The sequence below is a fragment of the Pieris brassicae genome, chromosome Z, assembly GCF_905147105.1.
Source record: "Pieris brassicae chromosome Z, ilPieBrab1.1, whole genome shotgun sequence".
Classification (NCBI taxonomy): domain Eukaryota; kingdom Metazoa; phylum Arthropoda; class Insecta; order Lepidoptera; family Pieridae; genus Pieris; species Pieris brassicae.
The window spans coordinates 4,225,104-4,251,339 of record NC_059680.1 but is presented as its reverse complement, the minus strand read 5'-3'; the positions used below and the strand labels follow the sequence as shown (position 1 = coordinate 4,251,339).

At 32.8% G+C, this 26,236-nt stretch overlaps 1 protein-coding gene across 6 annotated transcripts in view; it reads right to left on the bottom strand.

The window, feature by feature from the left end:
* LOC123718479 (potassium voltage-gated channel protein Shaker) overlaps positions 1-26,236 on the bottom strand; it is a 183,417-nt gene that overhangs the window by 28,192 nt on the left and 128,989 nt on the right. For all 6 annotated transcript variants that reach the window (XR_006755029.1, XM_045675019.1, XM_045675017.1 and 3 more), the window contains one exon: positions 1,484-1,601. Coding sequence is in view for 5 of the 6 variants with exons in the window: in XM_045675019.1 (XP_045530975.1) it covers positions 1,484-1,601 (118 nt within the window). In the remaining variant the exon portion in view is untranslated. The remainder of the gene's footprint in view (positions 1-1,483; positions 1,602-26,236) is intronic.

Below are 26,236 nucleotides of genomic sequence, written 5' to 3'. Positions count from 1 at the left end.
TTTTACTATATATACATACATAGCCTAAATAAATCCAATCATACCACATACATACAGTTATTTACAACCTACGTCTATAGTAATAAATAAATATTGAACACTACAATTACAAAATATAATGAGTTTTGTTTAAAAACGATGTCGAACGCACAACGTTATGTCTCGCTATTTATGATTTTATTGCCTTGAATAAAAGTAAAACTGCAATCAGAAATCGTTAAAATGTTAACCTTTCCCGTTACATTTACTGAAGTTTTTTTTAATATTTAGTATTGAAAGTACGACACCCTTAGGGAATCTAGGGCAATATCGTACATAAGTCTTAATTTTTGTTTGTATGTTAAATGTTATTGTGAATACTCAAAACCTTTACAATTTTAGCAATAGTATACATTCTCTTTTTATTATTACGACAGAAACACAATTTGACAGGAGACGAACGAGCACTTTAGTTAAAAGCAAGAACTTGCAGCTTTATTGCAGCACCATTTGATTGGTGCGTCAGCAAAGATCTTTTTGAGCTCTGTGAAAACTATACAAAAAATTTACGAATTTAAGGAGTCAGTAAAATATGTTTGAATTTTTAATAAAATTCCGCCTCAATTAACACAATTTATAAACCTGAGTAATGAGTATAGTTTGTTGAAACAATTATCAAGCGAACTTCCTAAAGACATTCCGTAAATGTCTAACATTAAAGGAATGTCTTTAAGCAAAGTATATTATCTACTGTCACCCACATTTAGACCAAGCTTACAGCCTAAAGTCTCACCAAAATTACATTGACATCAAGGGGAGATTTAAACTAACAGATTCAAGTGATACTTGGTGCTTTATATTAGTAGGAAAATAAATACAATGCTTTAGTTTTAGTGTACTTTCATTGTACCTACCATTTTATTTTAGTTATGTTCCATAAATGACATCATAGGTGGGCAAACGAGTCTAAAGGACAACCAAAAATAGCAGTCCTCGGTGCCCATTTTTCACCCGAGTTTACATCACACTAAACTCCTTTTTAAATACTTTTAATAAATAATATCGCACTTGAAAAATATCTACAAGTAAGTGGAAATCGAAGCTAAGAGAGTCATATGGCTTGTAATCGCTAATGACCTTCCCTTGAAAATCGGAGTCGATATAACAAGGTTCAAGTAGATCAATAGAAATCAATTGTATTAGTTAGAAATTTGTGGTCGAAAATGCTTAGAAAGCTTTTTGATATTAAGATAGTCGTTTTAGTTAATAATCTCATGCAATAAGCTTCGCATATATTGATTAAAAGCTCACACGTGACACATTATAAAACTAAAATTGTGCGACAAAAATTGCATTTGATATAATTTGAAGTATAAATATTAAAATAATATACAAAAGAAAATGTTACTGTGAAGTTAATACAACAGTCTTAAGCGTTACAACCCACTCCTGCGCAGTGTCTCTTCAATATGTTAACATAATATATAAAAAGAATGTTACTTACGTTGATCACGACTCTCTCGCATAAGTCGTGATCATGATCAATCGGCTCAAAGGTGACGACACCGCTTTGAGGCGGCTTCCCTTGTTCTTCTTCTTGGTTGTATAGTTTTGGCAGCGACCTGTTAACAAAAAAAACATATGAAACACATATATATATAGCGTAGTATTGTCTTTAGTTAACATATCTTTTACACATTGAAAGAAAACAATTTTTACCGGATTAAAGCTATTTGTATTATTATAAACTTATAATTATTCTACATAATTATAAATATGAATTTTCCGACGTTTCGCTTGCATTACTGCGTGGTCACGGTGACTGAAGACAAAAGGTGTTAAATGTCAAAAGTATCACAGCTGTTGAGAAAGTTGTGTTATCTGTATTTATTTCCCCGGAGTTGGTATCGACACAAACCCGTCATCTTTTAGTCGAGTGTTTTCTTTCATATATATATATACCGACATACTATATAATATATAGTCAGTAGTAGTTATTTCAGTATATTTGAAATGATTTATTTGGCTTTTAGTAATATCAGTTTTCGTAAAATCTGTTAAAATGAGTTAACGCTTTTTTTACTAAATTCATAGATTAATCCCTTGATTAACACAACAACATATACAAATGATCTTGTGGATACCACTTACAACATAAGATGAAAACAGTTTGAAAAACATACAAATAAGCAGCATAAAAAATGGTTACACTAAGGTAAAAATCTTACCTTAATATTCCTAATAATAATAAGAATTCCTCTTTTACATTGAGTACATTTTATTTAAAACTATAATTAATTTTTTTTGTTATAAAGCTATGCCTAGATAATACACATAAAATTACAGTTTAACAAAATTTGAACACGCTTGTAAAATACTATTACGACTTGAAGCAATTTGTTTACGAAATCTCCTATGTCGTCCAAGAATCTCAAGATATAAAGCCATCTTAGAAATTTTCCCACTACACAGTTGAATTCTACAAGATAAAGCAATTTCCTCCGCTATGTACAATGTAAATTCTTGAGCAGGGCTTTAATGAAACAATACTTTTTTGCTATGAATTCATAACAATTATTAATCTTACTTGCATTTAACTACTTAACATTGGTAAACATGTGTTTGAAAAGACAGATTTACACACGGTCACTAAAAAAATCAATACAATGATCAATTGATCTGGACAATGCCGAAAAATTATAGATGTATAATTATTATATATATATCACTGGACAATAGGTCTGGAGGCCTCGGTGGAACAAAGGAGGCCCTGTCTTCAAAAAAAAATTCAAACCTAACGAGTAAGGTGTTTTCGGTGGATTTTTACACCATATAATTTATTGTGAAACCAAGAATAAATTGAGTTTATTCTTATAATCCATATCGTGGCAGCCCTCCTTGCTATTCGTCGTATATATGATACGCGCTAATCCATGATTAATTAAATATCCTGCCATAATTTATAATAACATCAATTGACAACCTTTAAGTATACAACACACAAAAATTCCAAAGCTTTTTATCAATTTTCCCAACAAACGTTTGTCGCACGCTGTGTAGTTTTTCTAAAGTTTTGTTTGCCGTTTAACAAAGTCTTCTTATATTTTTTCAAACCGAGCAATTCCAGCTTTGTATCATTTTCTTTTAATGTGTTTCCTCGTAAAAAAATAAAAAAGACCTCTTTTTATTTTAACTATCAATGGATTTTTCCGTTATTATAGCAATAGCAATTTAAGGCTTATAGTTGATCACAAATTAAATATCTATTATAAATCGCATCGCGTCACAACAATATACACATGTGTATTTTTTTCGTAATCCTACAGCTTCCGTAAATTATACATAAAAATTAATTTGGTTGTCTGTAAAGTCGCTTTACAGACGAAATTGTACGTGTTATATATACGATTTTATGTGACGGTCAAACAAAAATTCCTTACAATTTCTCCGTTCACCAAAATGGTGTACAATAATATTATAATCTAAAAACAACATTAACAAATTTCATTTAATATTAGGTTTTATGTCTAAAAATTTTGTGTTTATCGAATACCTTCAAACATTTTCTGTAAATACCCTCACTACTTGAGTAAAATAGATTCATTTTGATTGAATTGAATTATTATCAGAAAATTATCATTATTTTGTATTAGAAAAAGAAGTAGTTAATTGAAAATTACTTTGTTTTCGATAAATAACAAATACTCGTTAATTCTAATATAGTTTTTAATAATCAAAGAACAAATATATGAGATGATATGTAAAAAACAAAGGAATCCCAGGATCTATTTAATCCATAGTGAAATAGATAATAGGTTTGCGCACAAGTTCGTTGAGTTGTTGGAATTGGCTGTGATTGTCAGTTACGGTAACGTGCATCGACATGTTTTCGAGGTAATTTATCCTCTGTCTGAACATTAAACATTCTGATACAGACAGGCAGATTTGTAAACATGTTTCGGTTGCGCTGATTTCTCCATTCAATGGCAATTTACTTATGATTTACAAAATTGCATGAACATTACGAAGCGTTATGGTGTTGTGGAGTTTAATTAATGCGTTAACATTGTATTTCGTACGTATTTTCGTAGAAAAGAGTTAATGTTATAAAAGTTAGTTTATGGCGCATCATGCAAACATTTTCGAAATGTTAAATTTAAAACATTGTAATATTTCTATTTTCGTTTCATTACGGAGAATACGCTTAATTTAATTAAATTGGCAGAGAGGCTAAACCAAAGAACTAATAACATTAAAAAAATATAGCGCAACCTTAAACCTATAGGTTGACTGAGAATTCAGAAAAAAACATTTTCTACTCTAACACACAGAAAATAATATCAGCAATAAAGTAATGTAACACAATAAACAGCAAAGGTGTATCTAAACTTATAATTATCTATACAAAAAACCCTAAAACGCGATTTGATATAAAAATATATTTATGTTACTCAAATAGTGAGGGTATTTACATAAAATGTTTGAAGGTATTCGATAAAAGACTGTATTTTAGGCGTAAAACCTAACCAAATTTTTCTAATGTAATTTAATAAAATTAGCTAATTTATGTAGTTAATGTTGATTTTAAATTATAATATTATTTTACGCCACTTCGGTGGATGGAGAAATTGTAACGAATTTGTCTTTGACCATCACATAAATTCCTGAATTTAAAAAAAAAACTAAATAAAAAGCACCATTATCACTCTAGTTTTCAGATAATAATGTTTTTAGATTATTAAAAATCTTTAGAGCTCACACGAAATATTTGAATTTAAAAAACAGACTAAAATGTTTTCCTAAAAGTAATAAATTTAATTAAATGTTGGAGGAAAAATTTGTATTGTTGTATTCAGAATATTTGTAACGAAATATTTAAGAGCTATATCGAAATATCTTACATTATCATTTTCCTGAGTATTTATTTTCGAAATGAATTTCAAAATTAAATGCGAAGAAACATTTGAACGAAAACTGTTAACTGCCAAAGTTAAATGTTACAACTGACGCTAAACTTGACCAAGAAACTACAACGAATAGGTATAATTACACATCGACGATTGATCTTGACAATTTAATAGGTAGGCCATTACTGAATACAATATGTGGGACTCATAGGGTGTTTGTATGCACTTTATTATTTTCAGCCTTGACGTAGTTCTTGATACAGGGTGACTTTCTAAGAAAGTCAAAATGATTATTTTCAGGATGTGTTTTCCATATTAAAAACATAATATAGTGTAACAAAATCACTTGCAATTTAGCACTCCTTTATTTAACAGATGTTCTGTCGTGATACATAAAATTAGTCACTGGCCCGATGATAATAGGCAAGTGAGTTTAGAGACGAGACGGGCAGTTTGAAGAAGCTGCTTGTATTACTGCATATTTGATAAAGTGCAAGCTACGAAACTCACAATAGGGCAGTAAGGCATTTAAACCTTCAAAGCTTAGTCAATTGTGATCGGCCAGGCTTTAACCTTTTCACCGAACCTTTCAGTTAATTAAGTAATTTATAGTCATTAGGTATAGCTTGACTGTTAGATCGAATAGAAAACATCGAAATATTTTAATCATTCTATCCTTTTTATTCATACAGATTCAATGATTAAGATGTCTGCTTAGAAGAGTAGAACATTAACATTCTATAGCAGTTGTAAGTAAATTGATATTCGCGTTTTCAAACACCATAACTGTAAAAAATGATCGCACGACATTGAACTTAATAAACAGGTAATATATTTTTTTGTTTATACAACCACTTATAAAACGTCTAATTTTTGTTCTTTATTGTAGTTCCATGTTTGCATTGCTATTATTGTTATTATTAGAATATAATTTTATTGACAAACAATATGAAATGGAATGACGTACTTCTAACAGATGGACATATTCTTTATCGTAAATAATAAATGTTTCTGAAATACATTTGTATTCGCGATTTTCACCATAATTGTGTGAATAAAAGTTCAAGAAACAGGTGCAATAGTATGACATTGAACTTAATAAACAGGTATTAGCTTTGATATACAAAGACAATTATTAGAACGTCTAATAAGTTTTTCTTTATTTTGTTTCATGTATGTATTACTGTAATTGTTAGTACTAGAACAGAAATTCATTTTTATGTTATTCATATTTTCCTAGCGGGAGTGCCATGCTGTTGCCTTCGGGCTTCAGGCAAATGGGTACCGGTGGTAGACCATTTGCCGGCAGCCCTTCATATTCTTAAATTCTGCGCTCTTTGACCAATTAATCAATCGATCTCGGGGCAAACGCTCCCATACTCGCCGTGGACTTCACATATGTTAGGGGGCTCAACTCCAAAATCAACGCTGTCCATTTCCACTTAGAGACTGCGAAGCTGGCCTTTTTCTTTCTTACCGAACCTTAGATATCCTCCACGGCTGATACTTCCTACTACTTCTCCTACTCGGGGTACAAATTGGATAACATTCATATTTGCCGCGGGCGGGCGGACCTTTCTAATTTCTGGCTGTACGTAGACTCATCCGCGATTCTATGCGTGCCTGTATAGGTCCCATAGTGGAAATGACGAATACCAGATGTGGATGGTCATAAACCCTCTTTGTTGCACCTTCTGCTGACTTCACATCCGGAGATATACCAAGCCTGTGTTGACCTACCATTGGGTTCATCGGATCATTGTGTGGTCGGGATCTTTATGCCGTTCACGCGCCGTCTACGGCCTCGCTCCACGGGCTGTCGCCGCCTATGGAACTGCAAGTCAGCAGATTGAGATTCTTGGGCGTTCTTTTTTGCGTCCTACCCTTGGGGGCCCATTTGCTTTTCATCGAATACTCCAGATGCCGTCGCTGTCTCTGTCACCGAGGTGGTGCATGGTATGTAACTTTTTGTTCCATCCTTTGCGGTGTGCCGGTCGGCGACTTAGGCGGCGATATCCTGTAATACGAAGTATCGGCGAACGTATAAAAGGTCCTTCAAACGGGAAATTGCTAAGGCTAAGTCAGAGCACATTGACGATTGAAATTAAAATCGAGTCATAAATATAAATTATAAAGGGCAGAAGTATGTTATTCAGTAAAAAAAATTCCGCCCTTGAATATATTTCACATAATCGCTTCGACGGTTTCGTTCCAGAGTATTATTCAGTTCACTTAACATGATCCAATTTACCTTCTAAATGCTTCTAATAGGCCTTGCCAAGTGCTTAAAAATCCTTTCATTATCTTGAATGATAAATTTTGGGTATGAAACTAGCCATTTTTATATATTGTCTGTGCTATATTTAGCTCGCAAAAACTGTTAAATTATTTCAGCAATGCCCCAGTAAATATTTATCAATAACCTCTTGTAATAATAAGTCAAATAAAATCTTATAGCCTTATATTTTCAAATTTAACGCACCATCTCTGTAGTTGGTTCCATGTAGATGGGAAGGGGCCAGTGTGTCTGAAGGGGCTGCATCGCATACCAGCACCCGCCCCATCTTCCATAGAATCAAACTCATACCGTCCGATCTCTTGCCATCGTCTCTTGCAATATCGGCCTCAGCTAAGCCGGCTCAAGCGGACTTGGCACGTTCACGGTGGCAAGTGACCAGCGTATGCTATCGTTAAGTACAACATTTCTCGGGAAGCGGCATGCATTTTTTTGCCATGAAATGTGAAGCTCAAGCATGAAAGGCTCAAGAAATGTTCATGTATTTAACGAAGGGTACGCGTGAAGACAGTAGATGTCAGCCACAAGACAGTAACCACTCCACGGCCAAAAGCCTAGCCCGCGCCGAAACTGTAGTAGTACAGTACTTATGACAATCTTTTGACCTCTACAGCTCAATGTCAATTTGCAATTTCCCAGCGTTCACAGAGGAATTTAGAGAATATGGAAAGTTTTGACTTGGGCCTGCAATTAATAAAGCGTTTCTAGCTTCTTCCAAGCCAGCAATCTCAAAGTTTGAAAGGGATGGCCTAAAAATTTTACCTATGAGATTTGAAGAACTATGGACAGAAGATAGTAGGCTGGTAAAGAGACACTGGAAATTTTGCGAATCCCTAAACCACTATAACGCGTGGGTAGGGATACTTGGGTCTAAGATTGCTCGTTCAGCTGTTTGTTAAGATTAGAGTCTAAGCTTATTTTGATTACGTCGTCTACTTGTGTCAAAAGATCTGGGTGATTCCAAAAGGCAAAGTTTTTAAAATGCAAAGTGCAGAATTTTGAAATTTAGTAATGAATTTTATTATTAATTCAGAAATAGATTCATCAAAAATTGGAGAACCTAAAAGGTAAAGGGATTTACTGTTAACTATTTTAATATTTTGAGCTAAAAAATTAAATTGTTGTTTTACGTCATTTAAATTTAAGTCGTATTTATAAAAAAATCCAATGGCTTTTAATTTATTTATGATTAAAAACCCAACACACATCACCACCTAGGCTTCCGTCGTCCAAATACCAAACGTTGAAATTAGAATTTAAATTCATAATTATTGGACTTATAGCCAAACTAAAAATTGCAGGCCCAAGCGGATCACCCTATTAACAAACTACTTCCTAGGACAGTTCATAAGAACGATATAACAATTTTGTTGGGTCTGCGTAACTGACAAGAAAATAATTGTATACTTCCAGTTTATGTTGTTTTGTTTTCGTCAGCAGTTTCGTTACCAAATTGAATGCTTTTTTGACATAAATTTTTGAGCATCACGTCAAGCTGCCCGTATGTTAGGAAATAGCGTAGGGCATGGACGGCTGCCTCTCTTCTTCTGGACTTTTACACCGAAGCCTAACTGTACAGGTTCAAATTCGGAATTTAATTTTGGTAAAATATTGAACAGAAATTTTGGAAGCCAGACGTAGTAGTGTCGATCCAACAGCAATGGTCTCACCACTCCGTCATTTTTGGTGAGAGAAAAGTGTATATTACATTAATTGTTATTTACAATATTAATTATAATGTAAATATTGAATATGTTAATATATTAAATGTAAGGTTTTATTTTAATAACAAATATACAGTATTTACAATTTTCTTAACCTACATTGTAATAATAATTATTATTGAAAATAAATAAATATAAAAGAAAATTATAATGTATATATATGCATTATATTGCGTTTTAAAATCAACTATAAACATTTGAGATTTACAGTTGAGAGAACAAAATTGTAGCCTTTTACTCAGGTAGACATTATACAAAATATTCTATTGCCGGAACTAAACATAAATTATTTCTGTTAAATCTCTAGACAATAACGTAGAATCTGCTCTAGGTAGTAGAGAATAAAGTTTGAATATCACATTTTTTTAATTAGAACATTTTATAAACTATATTATTATGTTACTTTATACTTACTGTGTTGTTATATTTAATTTAAGAACTACTTAACAACCAATTGTTATGATGTTTTTAGTTGTACATTAAAAGTATTGTTCATTTTATATATCTAATTCTGTTTTCAACTACATATTAAAACTAGACGATACTTTTGCTTAGTTCCTTGCCTTTTAACAGATTATTGAAACAACTAGATACTTAAAGATACAATTTATTATCGTTCTTAATTTAAAATTTATAAACAATGTGAATATATTACTTGTTTATAAAACCTATAATATTAACCAATATCGGCATTTTTTTAAAATATAGAATTTTATACAAAAATACTTGTTTTAGCCACGCCTGTATACGCTTTTCGGCGAACTGGACGAGATGACCGTTAACTCTCACGAACCCTTTCATGTCTCCTGAGAATAATTGGTTATATATTCCGAATTCCGAGTACTGTCCTATATTGTATACGTATTTCAATAGGAATACATATCTATGTATCATATACTTTCGGAATATGCCACGACGTCGTTAGTTCTGTATATGACAGGGTAAAAAGTCCGGGTATCGAACACAAGTTGCCAAAATAAATAATTTAGGACTTCTGTAGAAGTTTCATGTTATTATTGCTTTGTAATTAATGTATTATATTAAAGGGTTAGACACCTTTGTGAGTCGCATCTTTAGCCTGAAATCAGTTACTCTTAATAGAAAATATGGTTAAAACTTTTATAGGATTTACCGAGATTCACCAAATAAAAAAGAAGAAATATAGAAATGATAAATCCTAGAAATACTTGGTGTAGAGAATGAGTTAAATGATAGGTATAAATTCCCGTCCCACGCGAAGGATCATATAAATTCCTTAAGGCCTTATGACGTGCAATGCATTACCGAGATTATTGCTCTTGACGTCAAACGGAGTGAGAATATTCGAGGACAGGATACAAAAAATTGTGAAGAGAAGTGGAAAATTAATGTAACTCTTATGAATACCATGAACCTCTGGAAGGAAATTCTATTCTTATGAGTACCTGCTTAAATTTGTAATTTTTTTAGAATTTTATACGTCTAGAATTGTGAATTCTATGAACGGCTGGACAGCTTAGTACTGCTTCTATATCTTAAGAACTAGTATGTTACATATCTTCGCAAATACTGGAGAACATATAATCACGCTCGATCTCAAAAATTCACAAACAAAAAGCCCGTGGTTTTGGTTTTCGTACACTGGGTAAAATTTCATTCGTGTGGGTCACGACACGCACAATCAACACAACCAATTTGTATTGTTTACATGAATTGGCAATTTATTTACGATTAAAGTCACAATGAAAAGGTTATGTTTCTCGTGAGTGAGTGAAAAGAATAATGCGCTGTAAAATGTAAAATCCATAAAATAGGCTCGTTGAAACACATAAAAGCTCAAAAGCAAAAACGTTTTTTATTCGTCAAAACTATTAACACTATTTATTTTTAGATATAATTTAGATGCATTCCGACAATATTTTTTACTTAAATCTCGTCTCGCGTCCGTCGGTATGGGCGCGATAAACTCAAAAAATATACGTAAGTGGTTTATATAAGTGGTTCCTGGGGAAGGTTTAGGTGTATAATTTATTATTGTTTTATGTACATTTACTGTAAAAGAACAATTATTGCTCAAGTGGTAGCATCCGAGGTGTCATATACGAAATACACGCGGGCGAAGCTAGTATTCTGTAAACCTAAGTTTGAATTAGTAACATTGGCAAAATCTATGTCTTTAGTACCACTTAACAATACTCGAATATAAAATGATTACTTTTTAAATGTTACATCTATTTATTGGATTAAAATATTTAAAAATTGGCTGGCTCTGGGCTCTAACTAGTTTATCAGATGCCTATTTTAAGCATCACAGGCAATATTTTCATATAATTTTTTCCCGAGTAAAATATAGGTCAAATGATTAACAGCTTCCTACTATACAAGAATGTAGGTGAGTATGATCCTTAAAGATTGCGAAATTTCAGCGCTTCTCTTAAAAAATATTGTATAAAAGCCCGCTTCAAAAGCAAATATCTGACGAAGCAAAATGCTTTTGTTAAACGCGATAAAATTAGTAAGATAATCGTTTATTGTTTTCAAAACGAAAATGTAAAAGTAATTTGCGTTTCGACACTATCAATCTGGCGTAATGCCTCTTTGTTTATGAAGTTACGCATTCAAAACTATTTCCGCCAAATTATTATTTATGCATTAGAAGTAGAAACGTGTCATGAGTCACCGGTGTTTTTGTAGTAACTCTATTAATCCAGATTGAGAGTTATAATCTCGGAGTAATCACCTTCAAATGTGTTTAACATGCATCATAATATTTTAGGAGCGAATCATCGATATTTTATAGTGCATTCAGTGACTCCAATTTAAATAATAATTGTTAATCTAGGCAAGGTGCGTTGCGTTACGGATCTAAAAAATAGAGATGCAATGAATATCGTGTAGAGTTTAATTCGACTGCGACACAAACGTCCTCGCCACGACAGCAGCGTCGCAGATAATTCGACGTGTTGCAGTCCTTCCCGCTCATGTTATTATGTAAAGATGAAACATCAGAATGTAGGTCAAAACGAAGATTTAAGACAACACTCACCGAGCTCAGAAGTGTCAGACAAGCAGTTAGTCTATGCTAGTGGCCTCGCACTGCGCACTCACCAACACATGTCGAAATATTCCATTATTATCTCGATAAACATGCAAAACGACAAGCTGCGAGTGAGCGTTAGCAATGAACGCACTTCACGGGACGTGTGTCCAGCACGACGCGTTGCCGTGACGCAACCGACTACAACCACATTTTCTCTACGGGTGTACCTACCTCTCTTCCTCCTCTGTTTCCTGGGCCCGGGGGCATTCCTGCCTCGGCCTGAGGACAGGCGTAAGCCCCCATTTTTCGACCAACTCTATACGAGCAATGATGGCTGTTCAATATCAACGTGTCATCGGTTCGGAGCGCGTGCGATGGTGCGGCAAGGCAGGAGCCAGGCCCGCGGCCCCCCCGGCCTGCTGATGCCGCTGCCACCTTACTCGCACGCCATGCTCTCGCGCCCGTGCCTCACTACTCGCCGCCTTCGCATAATGTGCTCAGGCGCGACGCTGCCGGTTCATCGCACCTACTGCGGCACGCCTATCACTTTAACAATTATTGTCTGTTCAGGCTTTACAGAGTCTGTCGTCCGGCAACCGTTCGCGTTACGTAATACACGGGGCGCTTGCGACGGCGCCTCACCGAATGCAGCGATTCATGATCGGCGGGACTAGTCGCGTGTTTGGAATATTGGAGCGAGTGTCACGTTCGCCCGTTCTCGGCGGACTGGTGCGGGCGCGCGTGCGTTCCTCGCCCGCTCTCTGTAGCCCTCCCTTCCCGCGTGCTGCCGCGGCCCGCACGCGTATCGACACCGCGTGCCAACCACTGCACCGCGGAACGCTGCGACCGCCGCGCCGCCCCGGGCCCTGTTCCCCGCGCACCCCCTTCCACGCCTCAAGCACAGGTTTCGCGCGCCGCCCTATACCTTTTCCGTACGCAGTGCTACCAACTTAGCACTTTGGGCGGTTTTGAGATAGCGCGTTGTAGAGACGACCGCGTTCGATCTTTATTTATGTTTTTGCAGTAAAGAAAGAAATTCGCAGTGTTTCACTGGTATTGACTAATGGAAGTAAAATTCGCTTTAGAGATCCTAACAAAGCTAAAAAATGATTTCAAACGTAAATACATAGTAATATTTGATATTGTAGCTTTGGCGCCAATGTTAGCGCTTTTTGGGGAGGTTCTCTTGAAGATAACGGCAATGCACGCAAAGCGGTTATATCTTGAACCTTGAAAAATCTACAGCACTACCGGATGGGGTGATATGCAGTGATCGTTAAGTATAAAAGGTATGTAAATTAATGCGATAAAGTATAAGTTTAGTTACATAGTTGCAGTGGTGGTGGGTGGTGCATCAGGAGCGACACGTCCGGCGCGGAGGCATCAAGGCGAGTGCTGCGGAGTGCGGATGCTATGCCGGTGACGAGTGCCGTCGCTGCCAAGCCGACACAACCAAGAATGAAACCTAGTACCGAGCCAACTTGAACTGATAAAATGTTAACGACCTTCAACTTATACTATCCACGTAATGCCCTACATTCGTAGACAGAAATAAATTCGATGCGATTTTCTAATATCATGTCGCATTAACGTTTTAAGTACGTACTTTATTCCTTATACTGCAGCCAACGTACAATAAATAATTCTCTCTCGAATCGCCTTTTTCATTGGAATAGCAGTAAATATATAATTACTGATACGTAAAATATTTTAACGACGCAGATCAACTCTGCAACTGGCTTTTTTGTTGTTTTGACATATGATGGTGCATTGGTAAACTTTAGTCAAGGCAGTTAGATGTGTTTTGCGGCCGCTTGCAACATTAGTGGCTGTGCAACGTCAACTGACTTATGTTAGTAATGTAATAAATTGTCGTGTATATCCGTACATTCTTAGTGTTATAGCAGCACAAATGAAATAATGAGTATTGTATTGCTTAAGATTACGCATGCTGTGTATACTATATAGTATATATATTTAGGTGTGCTTTTGAGTTTTAATAAATGAATAAAAATCCATCTCTGTTATTTGTTCAAATGAATGTCCATGTATGGAAATTTGATGCGTCAAAAGTAATGTATTCAAGCTGAACTGACAGTCATTTGATGGCATCCACCCTGGAATATGAAATGAGGTTTAGCAAAACGTGATCTGGCATAGGCCACGCTAATGAAGTAACACGATAATATGTCAAGTTCAATAGTGATACAATTTCCTTGAAATACATTAAACTATGAATATAAAATTATCCTATTATAAGCCATACGTTCACGCAACGAACGATATTAGTATAAAAATGAAAACATGATCCGAGACTGCATGTTCATACACTTTGGCTGAAGTTTTCACTCGTTTTTCACAAAAATGTGATTCCATTCTATATTCTAATTTGATAATTAACACGGAAAAGTATGTAAAATGGCAAGCAAAATCGAAAGAAGTTTTAAAAATAAATATTCGTGTACCAAATTCATGGCCATCATCTATACGACACGGCGACATTGAGTCTCTTAAAGAATGGAGCAAGCAGTGGCAAAATTTCCCTTGGAAACAGTGCGTAAATCCATAGCATGGCCTGGAAATGGCCTTTAAACAGATTAAGGCCATTTAGAATTTAATAATTTTTCCAGAGATTAATAAATATGTAGGAAATTTTTATAATAAAACATTACTTCATTTAAAAAAATGCATTTTTATTTGTAACAGAACTTATGGCTGGACTAGGTAATAATGAATTATGATAATTGACAAAATTAAAACCTTCTGTGCCTTACACATATCATCGTTATGAGTATTATAACATATCTGACAGTGTTAATAGAGGACATCACTGGTGGCGAGTGATTAAATCTCCAATTCCTATACTCTTTTGAAACACGATATTACATGCAAAAAATGTATAAAACTTGTAAAAACTTAATACTCAAACTAGCGTTCGGACTAATGAAGAGAACCTTTTCACAAAATCAAAGCTTTCATCTCGTATTCGAATATTAAGATAACACCGGGCAGACCCAATCATACTCGTATATAATTGAATAATAATAGCACTTCTACCTAGCTAGGTATATGATGATTTCATTTCCGAGGAAGTCTATAGAAATGTTCAACCGAGCGGAAATTATTTGGTAAATTGAGAGAACATGACATGACATGCTGTTAATTAATTTCACGTTAAGTGAAGTGACCGATAGTGTCTCGTACCTAAGATATTTGATGGAATTTAATCGAAAATCATTTGCGGTTCTTTGGTTTATATACCAGGTTATAGTCTACAGAGAGGTAGTATGCTGAAATTTAACAACGAATACCTCTCTGTCTGCCCTCTGGCCATTGGGGATTATATATATGTTTACGTTTAAGTCGCGTAATAACAATGTATTATTTCGAAGAAAAAAAATACTTATAGTAAAGTATAGTTTTTTTTAATACCAATTAAACTCGCACTAATGGAATTTTCTTTTCGCACATTAGTCGCACTTAAAATTCTCTCGTATTGTGAAGGAATAAGTGATTGTATTTTTTTTGTAATAAAGCGTGCATTTGACCGTTTCTTCGATACTTGTCATTATATTATTTCCTGTGTACTGGGCCAGTCTCCATTAAGATTAGCGGCCATGGCTGTTGGGCCTAAAGAAGATAATTATTATAGTGATAGCTAAAACCTTGGAAGATTATTAATCGATCTGAAATAATTCTAGCTAAAATACTTGTATCAACATCACTATATTTATCTAATTGTACACTACACTACATTATGTTGCGTTCCTAACCCATTGTTAGTAGACCTTCATTATATTGTTTCGATTGAATAACGATAGCAGTTCACCGTGGTCTTGTAATTAATGTAAACAGAAACACCAACGGTATGTATTGTTTTAATAAAGCATACTTTATAATTAAATAATCAAACGTCATGCATATGGGTCTTGGCCGGAGATTGAAGACTTGATATTTTTAATAGACAAGTTGATGATCAGTCTTCGGTGACCTTCCGTTTTGACATGCGTAGATTTTTGAGTTTTAAGATATGCTAGTTATCACAAGATATTTGCCTTTACAATAGGACCATGTGTTGATTGATATCTTCATTGGTTGATAGCTTTCGTAATTCGAACACACAACCTCAAGATGGAGAATCGAACCCTTTAGCAACACCGCTTTTAATCATACTCGAATAAGTAAAAATTGTAAAGCTAATTCAGATAAATTATAGAGTAAATTAGTTAATAATAAATTAATATTTACCTAAATATTTTTACATATTAAATGGTTGAACACCAACAATAACAATTTACATCGATAAGGCTAAATATCCCTATAGCATGCTACGTCATGTATGCGTAGAAAGGCTATCTCGCGAGGAAATTCGAGTCGGAGATAATTTCAAAGAATTCAATTGAAATACACAGACAGATCCTTGATAAAAATTGTATTAAACATTTGATAATACTTCATTTCAACATAATAATTATTTAAAACGGGAAATGTTGTATGTAACAGGAGGCAAACGGTCAGTGGGATCACCTGACGTTAAGTGAAACTTCCGCCCATGGACACTCACATTGCGAGAAGGTCCGTGCGTTGCTCAAGTGCGTTGCCGGCCTTTTAAGAAGGGTAAGAGGTTTATTATAAAAAAAACTGAATTAGTCTAATTGCACTCTTTCAGTTAAATAACTCTTGTCAAATTGTGTTTACATTGAATTGTTTAATAAATTTTATAGCGTACTTTATAATCATCTGTATTATATACCTTTAATTTACTTCAGGTAAAACCACAAAATATTAAATTAATAAAAATCATCTATCAATTACTTATTTCAAAAATATAAAAAAAAATCTAAAATACACAATGACTATAATTTTAAAATACTATTTTTAAAATTACTTTATTTTGTATAATTATTTAGACTGTATCACTAATGATATTATAAAGAATGTTCTGTTTTGTTCAAATCTTTATCAACATTCTACATGGAAATAAAAATACATACTTATTAAAAACAAAAGAGGAGACCGCACACACACTTTGATTAATATTTTTCTAAAAGAAAAACTCATAATTTAAATTATAAATCTATAATTTAAAAAAATCAAAACAACAACATGTTGTTTAGGATCCAGAACTAAAGTACGATTCAATGCTAGTAAATAATCTTTACATTACCGAATAGCAGAGACTGCAGAGAGAGAGTTGTGCGTTGTTATGTGCGACATTCATTAGACTTTTGAAAGAATATACCTGGTTTAGCTTAAATTTTATGAAAACGTATCGCAAAAACAATTTATTAAATACTTTAAAATATTTTAAAATGATAAATAAATATTTTTTATGGAATTATTTGTTTAAACTGATTAATCACAGCGTGTAATGAAGCTTTTCTTTGTATTTAAAACGCAATGGTAGCACCATTGCACCACAAGCGACAGCAAAATCTTACTTATCAAATATCCCTTAAAAATAGTTTCAACCGATCGACCGACGCTTAAAATACATTCTGGAATAAAATAAGTACTTATATACTCTAGGTGAATTCAGATGTAGACTAAGATGATCTTTGATCTGATTGACGTCTTTAAATACGGACCTAATAAGTGTTAAATCTCTGAGCAAGTTATTGCGCACTCGCGGCACAGCTAGCAAAAGCTGCCGTTTCCAGTGCCTAGTGTGGTTAATCGGTATTCTCAACCACAACCTCTCTAACATATCTGCAGTATATACCTTAACCGTAAGAATTACAAATAGGGTAAGATAATGGCGTCATACTCATTATCACGTTTTAGTTTTTTACAAAAGCATGCCAACGCTCCGTACACTGATACGTATACGTACAAAAATATAAAGTGGCAAACACTTATGAGCACATATAAAAACAAGACGACAAAAAATTATCGTTTCTTAAAGCAGAACACTAAAGGAAATTTGATTTCAAAGTGTGAGGATGGACTATGGATATCCAGACCTAGCTACTTTATCAGAATGCTCAATCTGTATATTGGTAAGTTTTTATTGAACATTCGTAGTATACAATTAATTTACGCTCGCGTTATTCTAAGATATCATTTAACAAATATATGAATGATAGGCTAAATTAATGAGTAATTCGAGACTAATTACTATTTGATACCCAACATCAGGGTTTGACATTGGCCCAACAATACTCTGCATTTGTATATAATATTATAATTTTAAACATTATATGTCGAAAACAGTGTCGTTTATATAACTTTTCTTTCGGTGCTCGGTCTTCTTTGATGTTATCGATATATGTTAGACTATTTCTGTCAATGAACAAAATTAAAACAACGTTATACATATGTCAAGTATAGATATTAAAGAGTTGAGCCAGTAAAGAGACTTTTGCTCTTACTATTTGCCTACGTGTAACTTTTACCTATTTTCATTGAAAATTGATGCATGTGACCGTATTTTAATTGCTATACAAATACGCAGACTATTAAGGACCGTAGTTCAGTTATTTGGTTATAAAATACAGTTTTGTGAACACGATTCTGTGTTAGTTATACCCTATAATTAACTATATTAATTATACTTACATTTTTATAGTATTTTTTTTAAATTATTGCTGATAGATAAAATAATCAGTCCAGCTAATTTACTGTATCGATTCAAATTTAAAACCTCCAGATATATGTCTACTCCACTTTTGGAAGATGATATGTATCACATATTGATTCATACATGATATATTGATCTGTGAAAACAACTACTAGTATAAGTTCTCAAGCCAATGCAATCTGTCTTCAAGTTAAATCTTCCCTGAAAGGCCAGTAAGTGGGGGTGTCTATACGCTGCGGGAATCACGTACGTATAAAAATGGGAAGTCGCTTACACTTAGTAAAAACTATACGTTTAAACAGCTTAACATTTCACTTAGTTTTGCCTCTTAAAGACGACGTTTAAGTCAATAAATTCTACCAATAGAAGTCAAACCACAACAAATAGCTTAACTTTAGACTTTCGACGAATATTGTTGCAAACAGAGAACAGTTAACTATTTAAAACTACTTCCGTTTAGTGCTGAGTTTCTGTATTCAATTAACGGATATCCTGACGTGACGTTATTTAGGTAGAGTGAGGTATATTGTACAAGATAATATTGTTCAGTAAAACCCGAGCCAAATACATAATGAATATTTTACGATTTATAATACGTTTAAAAAAACTGGAAGAAAAGAAGTATGTTTCAACTGACTTATATAAACCTGAAGGAGGAAGATAAGTTTACAATTTGATGCGCTACTTCATTATCTGAAAACAGAAGGTTATAAGTTTGAGTATATTTAGCCATGCATGCATGATTACAAGTATTTACAAACGTATAAGTGTTTGTCTACAAATTACTCGAACACTAATAAAGTAATCATGATAAATTTTAGTTATTTTTAGGTTAGGTTAGGTTTATTCTAACTAACGAAGAGTTTTTCATCTTCTTTCTGGAACTTTTATTTAATTCGCGTACCTATATACGATATAGGTACTAGGTAAATAATGTTGACTGGTATTTGAAGGCTGTTAAAATTTTCTAAATTACTTTTAAATAATTTTTATGCTTTCATATACTACAGTATGTGGAGTGAAAGCGATGATAAATACACAATTTACCAAATCACATTTTAATATTTAACATAGCGTTTAGAGCCTAATTTATATGTCATATATTAATATGAATATGATAATGAGTGGAAATTAAACATGCATTTATTATTTAATAATAATAAATGCATGTTGCATGCATGCATGTGGAAATTAAACATGCATTTATTATTTAATAATAATAAATGCATGTTTAATTTCCACTCATTTCCAAAGTAAAATATAAAGATTAGATTTGCTACATATATTTTAGGCATTTTTTTCTTGTTTCTTAATAGTCTAGGTTTCCTCAGTAACGTTGATCGGTACGCCTTTACGGGTAAAGGTCTCTTCTAGCTTTTTAAATATACTTTGTACTTGCAAACCCAACACAATATTAAGTAGAACTGTTTCTATATCTCTTATTTTATTTGGTACATTAAAATTTATTAAAAAAAATATATGGTTAATAAATAATAACACAAAGATAATAAATCTAGCTTAGAAAATTTGATCCAAGATACAAAATATTTGTTCAAAACATCGTAAAATAAACTCGGCACAGGATGATGGCTATTGTGTGAAATGCAATTTTCTGTACAAAAGGCTGTATCAGCGTTCTATGTATTCTTTCAAAAGAAGAAATATTTAAAAATATAACACTAGTTACTACAATATTATTTACTGCTATAGACACCTCGCGCAAGATTACCTTTACATACATACTTATACTCTTTCGAGACGTGTAATTTCTTATTCCTTTAGGAGGTTAGAAAAAAGATTTCGATATTCATCAGAATTTTGGAAGTATTTTTTTTCGAACGACACGACACGTTACACGTTACAACGATACACTTAAAAATCGTTTATTTTAATGATTTTATAAATGCTAAAATGATCCTTAAATCAGTTGTTCTGATATGTTGAAGTTGAGTTTCATCGTTCTATATCACGATTAATAATCTATCGTTAGAGATATTTTACTGTGTGCATATAAATTCAGTCAACGTGTGGTCCTCGAAGATTAGCTATATAATTGATACAATTACCAATATATTTATTCATTAATTATATATATTAATTAATAATAGTATTTTTGTAATGCATATAAATTATCCGATAGGTAATAGAAAATATCGAAAGATATCATGTCGATGCACGTATAGGGATACAAAGAGTCCTGAGACGACCTGGTAGTAATATAATAATAAATGGAAACGTTGCATAGTCGTGTGTATAGTTAATATGATTAATTTCCTTTTGATACCAAAGGATGTGCTCTCCACGGTTTCGATCAATAACGGCAATTATATGGTTGCATGCAGGTTGAAGTTTTCTGTGGAAGCTGCGCAAAGCTTTGTTAAGGTAAATAATGTGAAAACAGAATTATATCTATAGTTATACCTATAGTGTTTATCGTAGAATTTTCATAAATTCATAAGGCGCGACTGTCTTACCTTACATAAATCAGTGTTTTAAATACTATACAGCTGTGGACATTTGCATAACCATAATTGTATCGTATTTAAGATGATCAAACTAAAATTGGTGTAAATATAATCATGTTTGTGGAATTTTTATATCTTAGGTTGCAATATGATCAAAAAATTCAAGTTAAACAAACTTAACAAACAAATCATCATGCAATTGTTTAAAAGCAAAAATTCTGTAAATTGTCGAACCGACGTAACATACGAAACGCAAATATAACGAGGACAGCCTTTGCCTCCCGGGCAAAGGAAATGGAAATAGGCGCTTCCCGGGAGCGCAAGAGGGATAGATATATTGGGCGATATCGATCATTTGGCCTTCCCCAAATTTCAGGTAATCATTCCTACCTATCTTGTTTATTAGCAAAGAAAATTTCATGTTTTTTCTCTTCTTTTAGTTGAATGCTAGAAAAGAAAACGTCGGTTTTCTCCAAAAATTAGGCATATTAAAAGGAAATTGTGTTAGTAATACAAGGAGTTGAAGACATTATGTTTCCTAAAATAAATAAATATTTAGTTAAAACTTTCTTTCGCACTATGTTTATTTATTACAGAAATACATACATTATCCTTATAGACTATGCCAATACGGTAATGTCGAGAAACATTAAATAATTAAAAAATAATAAAATACGTTGATAATATTATATACGTAATTGTCACAATATCGCTACTGTGAATTCACTCTGCGAACATATAAATATATTGATAGTTTCGGAGACGGCATTCAGTAGTCGCAACGCCTTGGATAATGGGGATCTGTGCAACAGACTGGTTTCAGCCCTTGGTATCGCAAATAACCATTGGATTCGCCATCGCACACATCCCATGTGTACTAAGAAACCTAGTTCTTGGAGAAACAGAACAGCAGAATCAGACAGAAAATAATCATCTTATCCAATTACAAAACGATTTTAAATTGCATATTAATTTGTATGATGTATGGATTGTTTTATAGAGCCATGATGAATGTCTATTAAAAAATAATAACTTGAACTTATGTAATGTCGAGCAATTATTTCTTGGTCGAGGAAATGTGTAATTATGTTTTTGTTCTAATGTCGAGTAACGCATACCAAAGCTCAAGAAATAATTGCTGAGTGTTTGACAAATTGAAAAAATGTCAGTATTGACAAAATTGTAACGGACAAATGACAATCGTCGAATGTTTCATATGTTATAAAAATTTACGCGCGAAAACTACATTTACGTTACTTTCTGTTAATGAAAATACTCGAAACTATTACAATTAATAATTGTCAATTATCAATAACTTTTACACAAATTGTTACATCGATTTCTTTATGTACTTGTTTACGGAGTCTCTGTAAACATAGTATTAATATTTATTTTAAATAATAAAAAAAAATATTTGAAAACACAGATTTTAAGGAAGATTAAAAATTTGTAATTACGAAACATGCTAATCGAATTTGTCATTAATTTTGAATAATACACAAATGTTTTGCACACTTTTCAGTAAACACAATGGACTCAAAATTGTAGACTCCGTAAATAAACCATATTATAATGACTAAGTATTAGATAGAAGAATAAAATTAATATACAGAAATATTCCATATTTATAAACGCATTTTAAGTTTCCAATAACTTGTCTATCGTTACCTGGAAATTAAATGTGACAAAACATTATTGAAGAAATTATTTTATAGTTATTATCTACCACGTAGTTATTATTTATTATAGACTACACGCACGCTTGTCTATACTGCACTTTTCTACTTTTATATTATATATATAGTGCCGGAAAAGTAAGGAATTGAAAAAAATTGCTGTTAAGCAAGAAATATTTCTTACGTGAAGATAAATATCATATATAACCCAGTAAATCAATAAACAAGTAACAAAAGGAGTTCTTTAAAAATATTTATTGTATAGTCAAGTAACAAATTTTACTATTACTTACTGCTTAGAAAAAAAAATGCTATAAAAAAAATTAATTAAATCACAAAAATCGACGATATAGGTATAATTCCTGATCGCATATAAAAATAATAAAGGAAACAAATGTGTCAATGTGAGACTTATACCTTTATACTATCAGCTATAAGAGCGAATAAACATTTTTATGCGGATATGAGTGAGAATTCGTCTAAATTTAAATACAAAACAGGGTAACACGTTACCGGCTATCAACACTATTTTCAACTGACACTGCAATGGCATTTAACCTCTGTCAAACTAAGGCGATAAAAACGTCAGCCCTGGTTTACGTTTTAAATAAGAAACCATTCCGTTTTAATACACAAAGATATTATAATCAATAGCACGAATATTTAGGATTTAGTCGTTGAGAAATTTGTGCACAAATATACATACACTAAGGAAACTAAGCAGACGTGCTCGAAAGCTTACAAAGGTCTTACGGCAGGTTTACGAAAATAAATCAATGGCCAGCCCAGCATCTCGAGATGAGCACGTAAGCGTATCCTGCGCCAAAATTAAACAACATAGCTTATTTCTCGTGTAAAATAATTCCAAAATCTTATTATATTTTAAAAATTTAAATAACATTGATAGTAAACAATGCGATACGTGAATTTAAAGCTAACTAGTAAGGATGGACAAAAAATAACAAAAAAAAATGTTTTAATATAAATTGCCACGAATGTTGGCAACATTGGTGTGAGAAATTAAATCCGATTAAAAAATACTTTAAAACTAAATCTGTTTTCATATTTTTTTTTTGTGAAATTTCTGTGATTGTAGGTATGTTTTCTTTCATTTGAATAAGATGAAGGAAAACCATAAGATGTATAAATTTGCGTAAAATTGTAAATAAAATGTATTTCATATAAATGCCTCATACTTTGCGTGCTTCTTATTATATAATTTCTAGCAACATTATAAATTATTCGAGAAATACGTCGTTATTCACACCTTATAATAAAAAAGAAGAAATTTAAATTTAGCAGGTAAAATTCAAGTTGTAGATTTGTTTAAATTCGTGAATTGACTAGTGGTAACTTAAAATTATTATCAATATACAAAATAGATAAAATCATTTTTTTTTATGTATAATAGATTAGAGAAATATAAAGATTAAATGACATCCAATGTAACTGTCAAAATGGCTGTGTTGATAAGCTCTCTTAAATTAGGACAGAGAAAATCATTATTATTAGAAGAAAAACTAAGGTCATTCACGCTTTTCGTGGTGCAGACACGGTGCGGCATCGTTTGATTGCGGACGAAGGCGTGACGTCACGAGGTGCGGGGCGGGCAGGGAAAGGCGGGCGGGGTGGGGCGGATCGTGGCCTATTTATCCCGGCTAACAAAACTGGGACCACGTCCCGGTTCCGGCAGCCCGCTAATAAGGGATGGCACAATGCCTTTGATAATTTCAATTGTTTTAAGAGCTTTTTACATTTCCTTTTGTTTTTGTCTATTGCAGCGTTCATTTGTCATCGCGAGGGTTTTTTATACTGGCCGATGTACGAATAGAGTCAAACTAGTATACAGAGATTGTGATAAAGCAAAACTAAGTAATTTAATTCATTGATTAGCTAGTTTATGAAACTCGAATGAAAGTAAACATCCAAATTACACAATTATTACATTACATTTGGTATAAATTATTTCGGTTATATTATTTGATGTTGAATTATAAATATATCCTTAAAATAACTTTAAGTTGTTTAGAGCTCCGTAGCTACTTTGATCAGACTTCTTAAAATACATATCTGCATGTCTGGTGTCCCAGATAATAGTTCTAAAAATGCTTTCTAGACAAAATAGCAGTGTGCTTTTGTAGTGAAATGCCTTAAAGCTTTTTACCTGTACCTAAAAGCAACCATGTGTTTATGTATTTGAAAATACGTCTATTATTCTCTTTGTAAACTGATATTCTAGTTTTATACAATACTGAGCCCTAGGCCTTGCGAATATACTGCACGTTTAAAAAAGTCTGACAGCGCCTGTCATTTGCACAATGATTTGCACTAAAGCTTCGTAAATAACGGACAGGATCCGTCAATAAAGCATAACGGATTTATAAAAACCGTTAACAGATGAACTCATGTTTCTATGTCAGTTAGATTTTCCTAATAAAGATAGATTTTTATTTAGATTAGACGTTTAATTAACTGTGGTATGTGATTAACTTATATGTATTAAATAAGTTAATTATGTACTTTCGTAGCAAACTTTTAATGGTATTGAAAAGATCGCTACGAAAGCTACGAGTATGCTACGCACTGTAGCACATCTACAAAAACTTGTTAATAAATAACATAATTATCATTGTACTTTTGGGAAATTTTACTCAATACGTTTTGATACTGACTTGACAAATTATTCTCCTACCTATTAAATATACAAAAAAACATAATATTCATTTAACAGAAGCGCATCTAAGCCCCCGTTCCACGGAAAGTAAATTCAATGACATTTAGACGAAACATCGAAACTACAACATGACATTTTGAAAGTGTTATAAAACCTAAACATCAGCTTGAAGGTCATAAGTAACGATTTTGATGAAACTTATTTTCCATATTGCCCCCATTTCCCTAAGATGAGGCTCGTGAAAGACTGCCAACTTATAAATAACAAACGCGACTCTCAAACAAAAATCTCTCAAACAGAATATATGAGTAACCTATGAAATACACCTTCACAATGTTTTAGTACAAAATATCAATGAGATATAGAATTATTTATATTCAATTTAAGTACACGTGCAAATCTCGCAAACATTTTTTGTCATATTATGATCACTTAAAAAGTTTATCAGCCTAGTTAACTGTTTTTATTTTTAAACCTTTACCAAACACTTAAAACCTTGTCCTGTAATAAAAAGATTTCTGCGTGTTTGATTAATCTTTTTGTTTAGGTGCTTAGTCTCCTAGGCTGTTTTGGACACATGGTATTCCTGCTTATATTTTAAAACATACATATCTATGAGTACGAGCTTCAAGCTTTAAAATTCCGACACCAAATACTGAAGGTGTCAATTCGACACGTTGCTTTAAAACGTTAATTATTGTCGTAATTGGAAAAATGGAGCGTCAGAGATCGTAATCATATTGAGCAGATTAAGAATTGTGTCTGCCTCATTAGGACCGATTACCTTACATTGTTAATTTACCTTGATTCTTTCCAAAATAATAAATTATCTGTAATATTAGCTAAAATTATTATATTCATATCATATGTTGAATCACAAAACCATGCATAGTTACTTCAACATTTTCTACTTAGT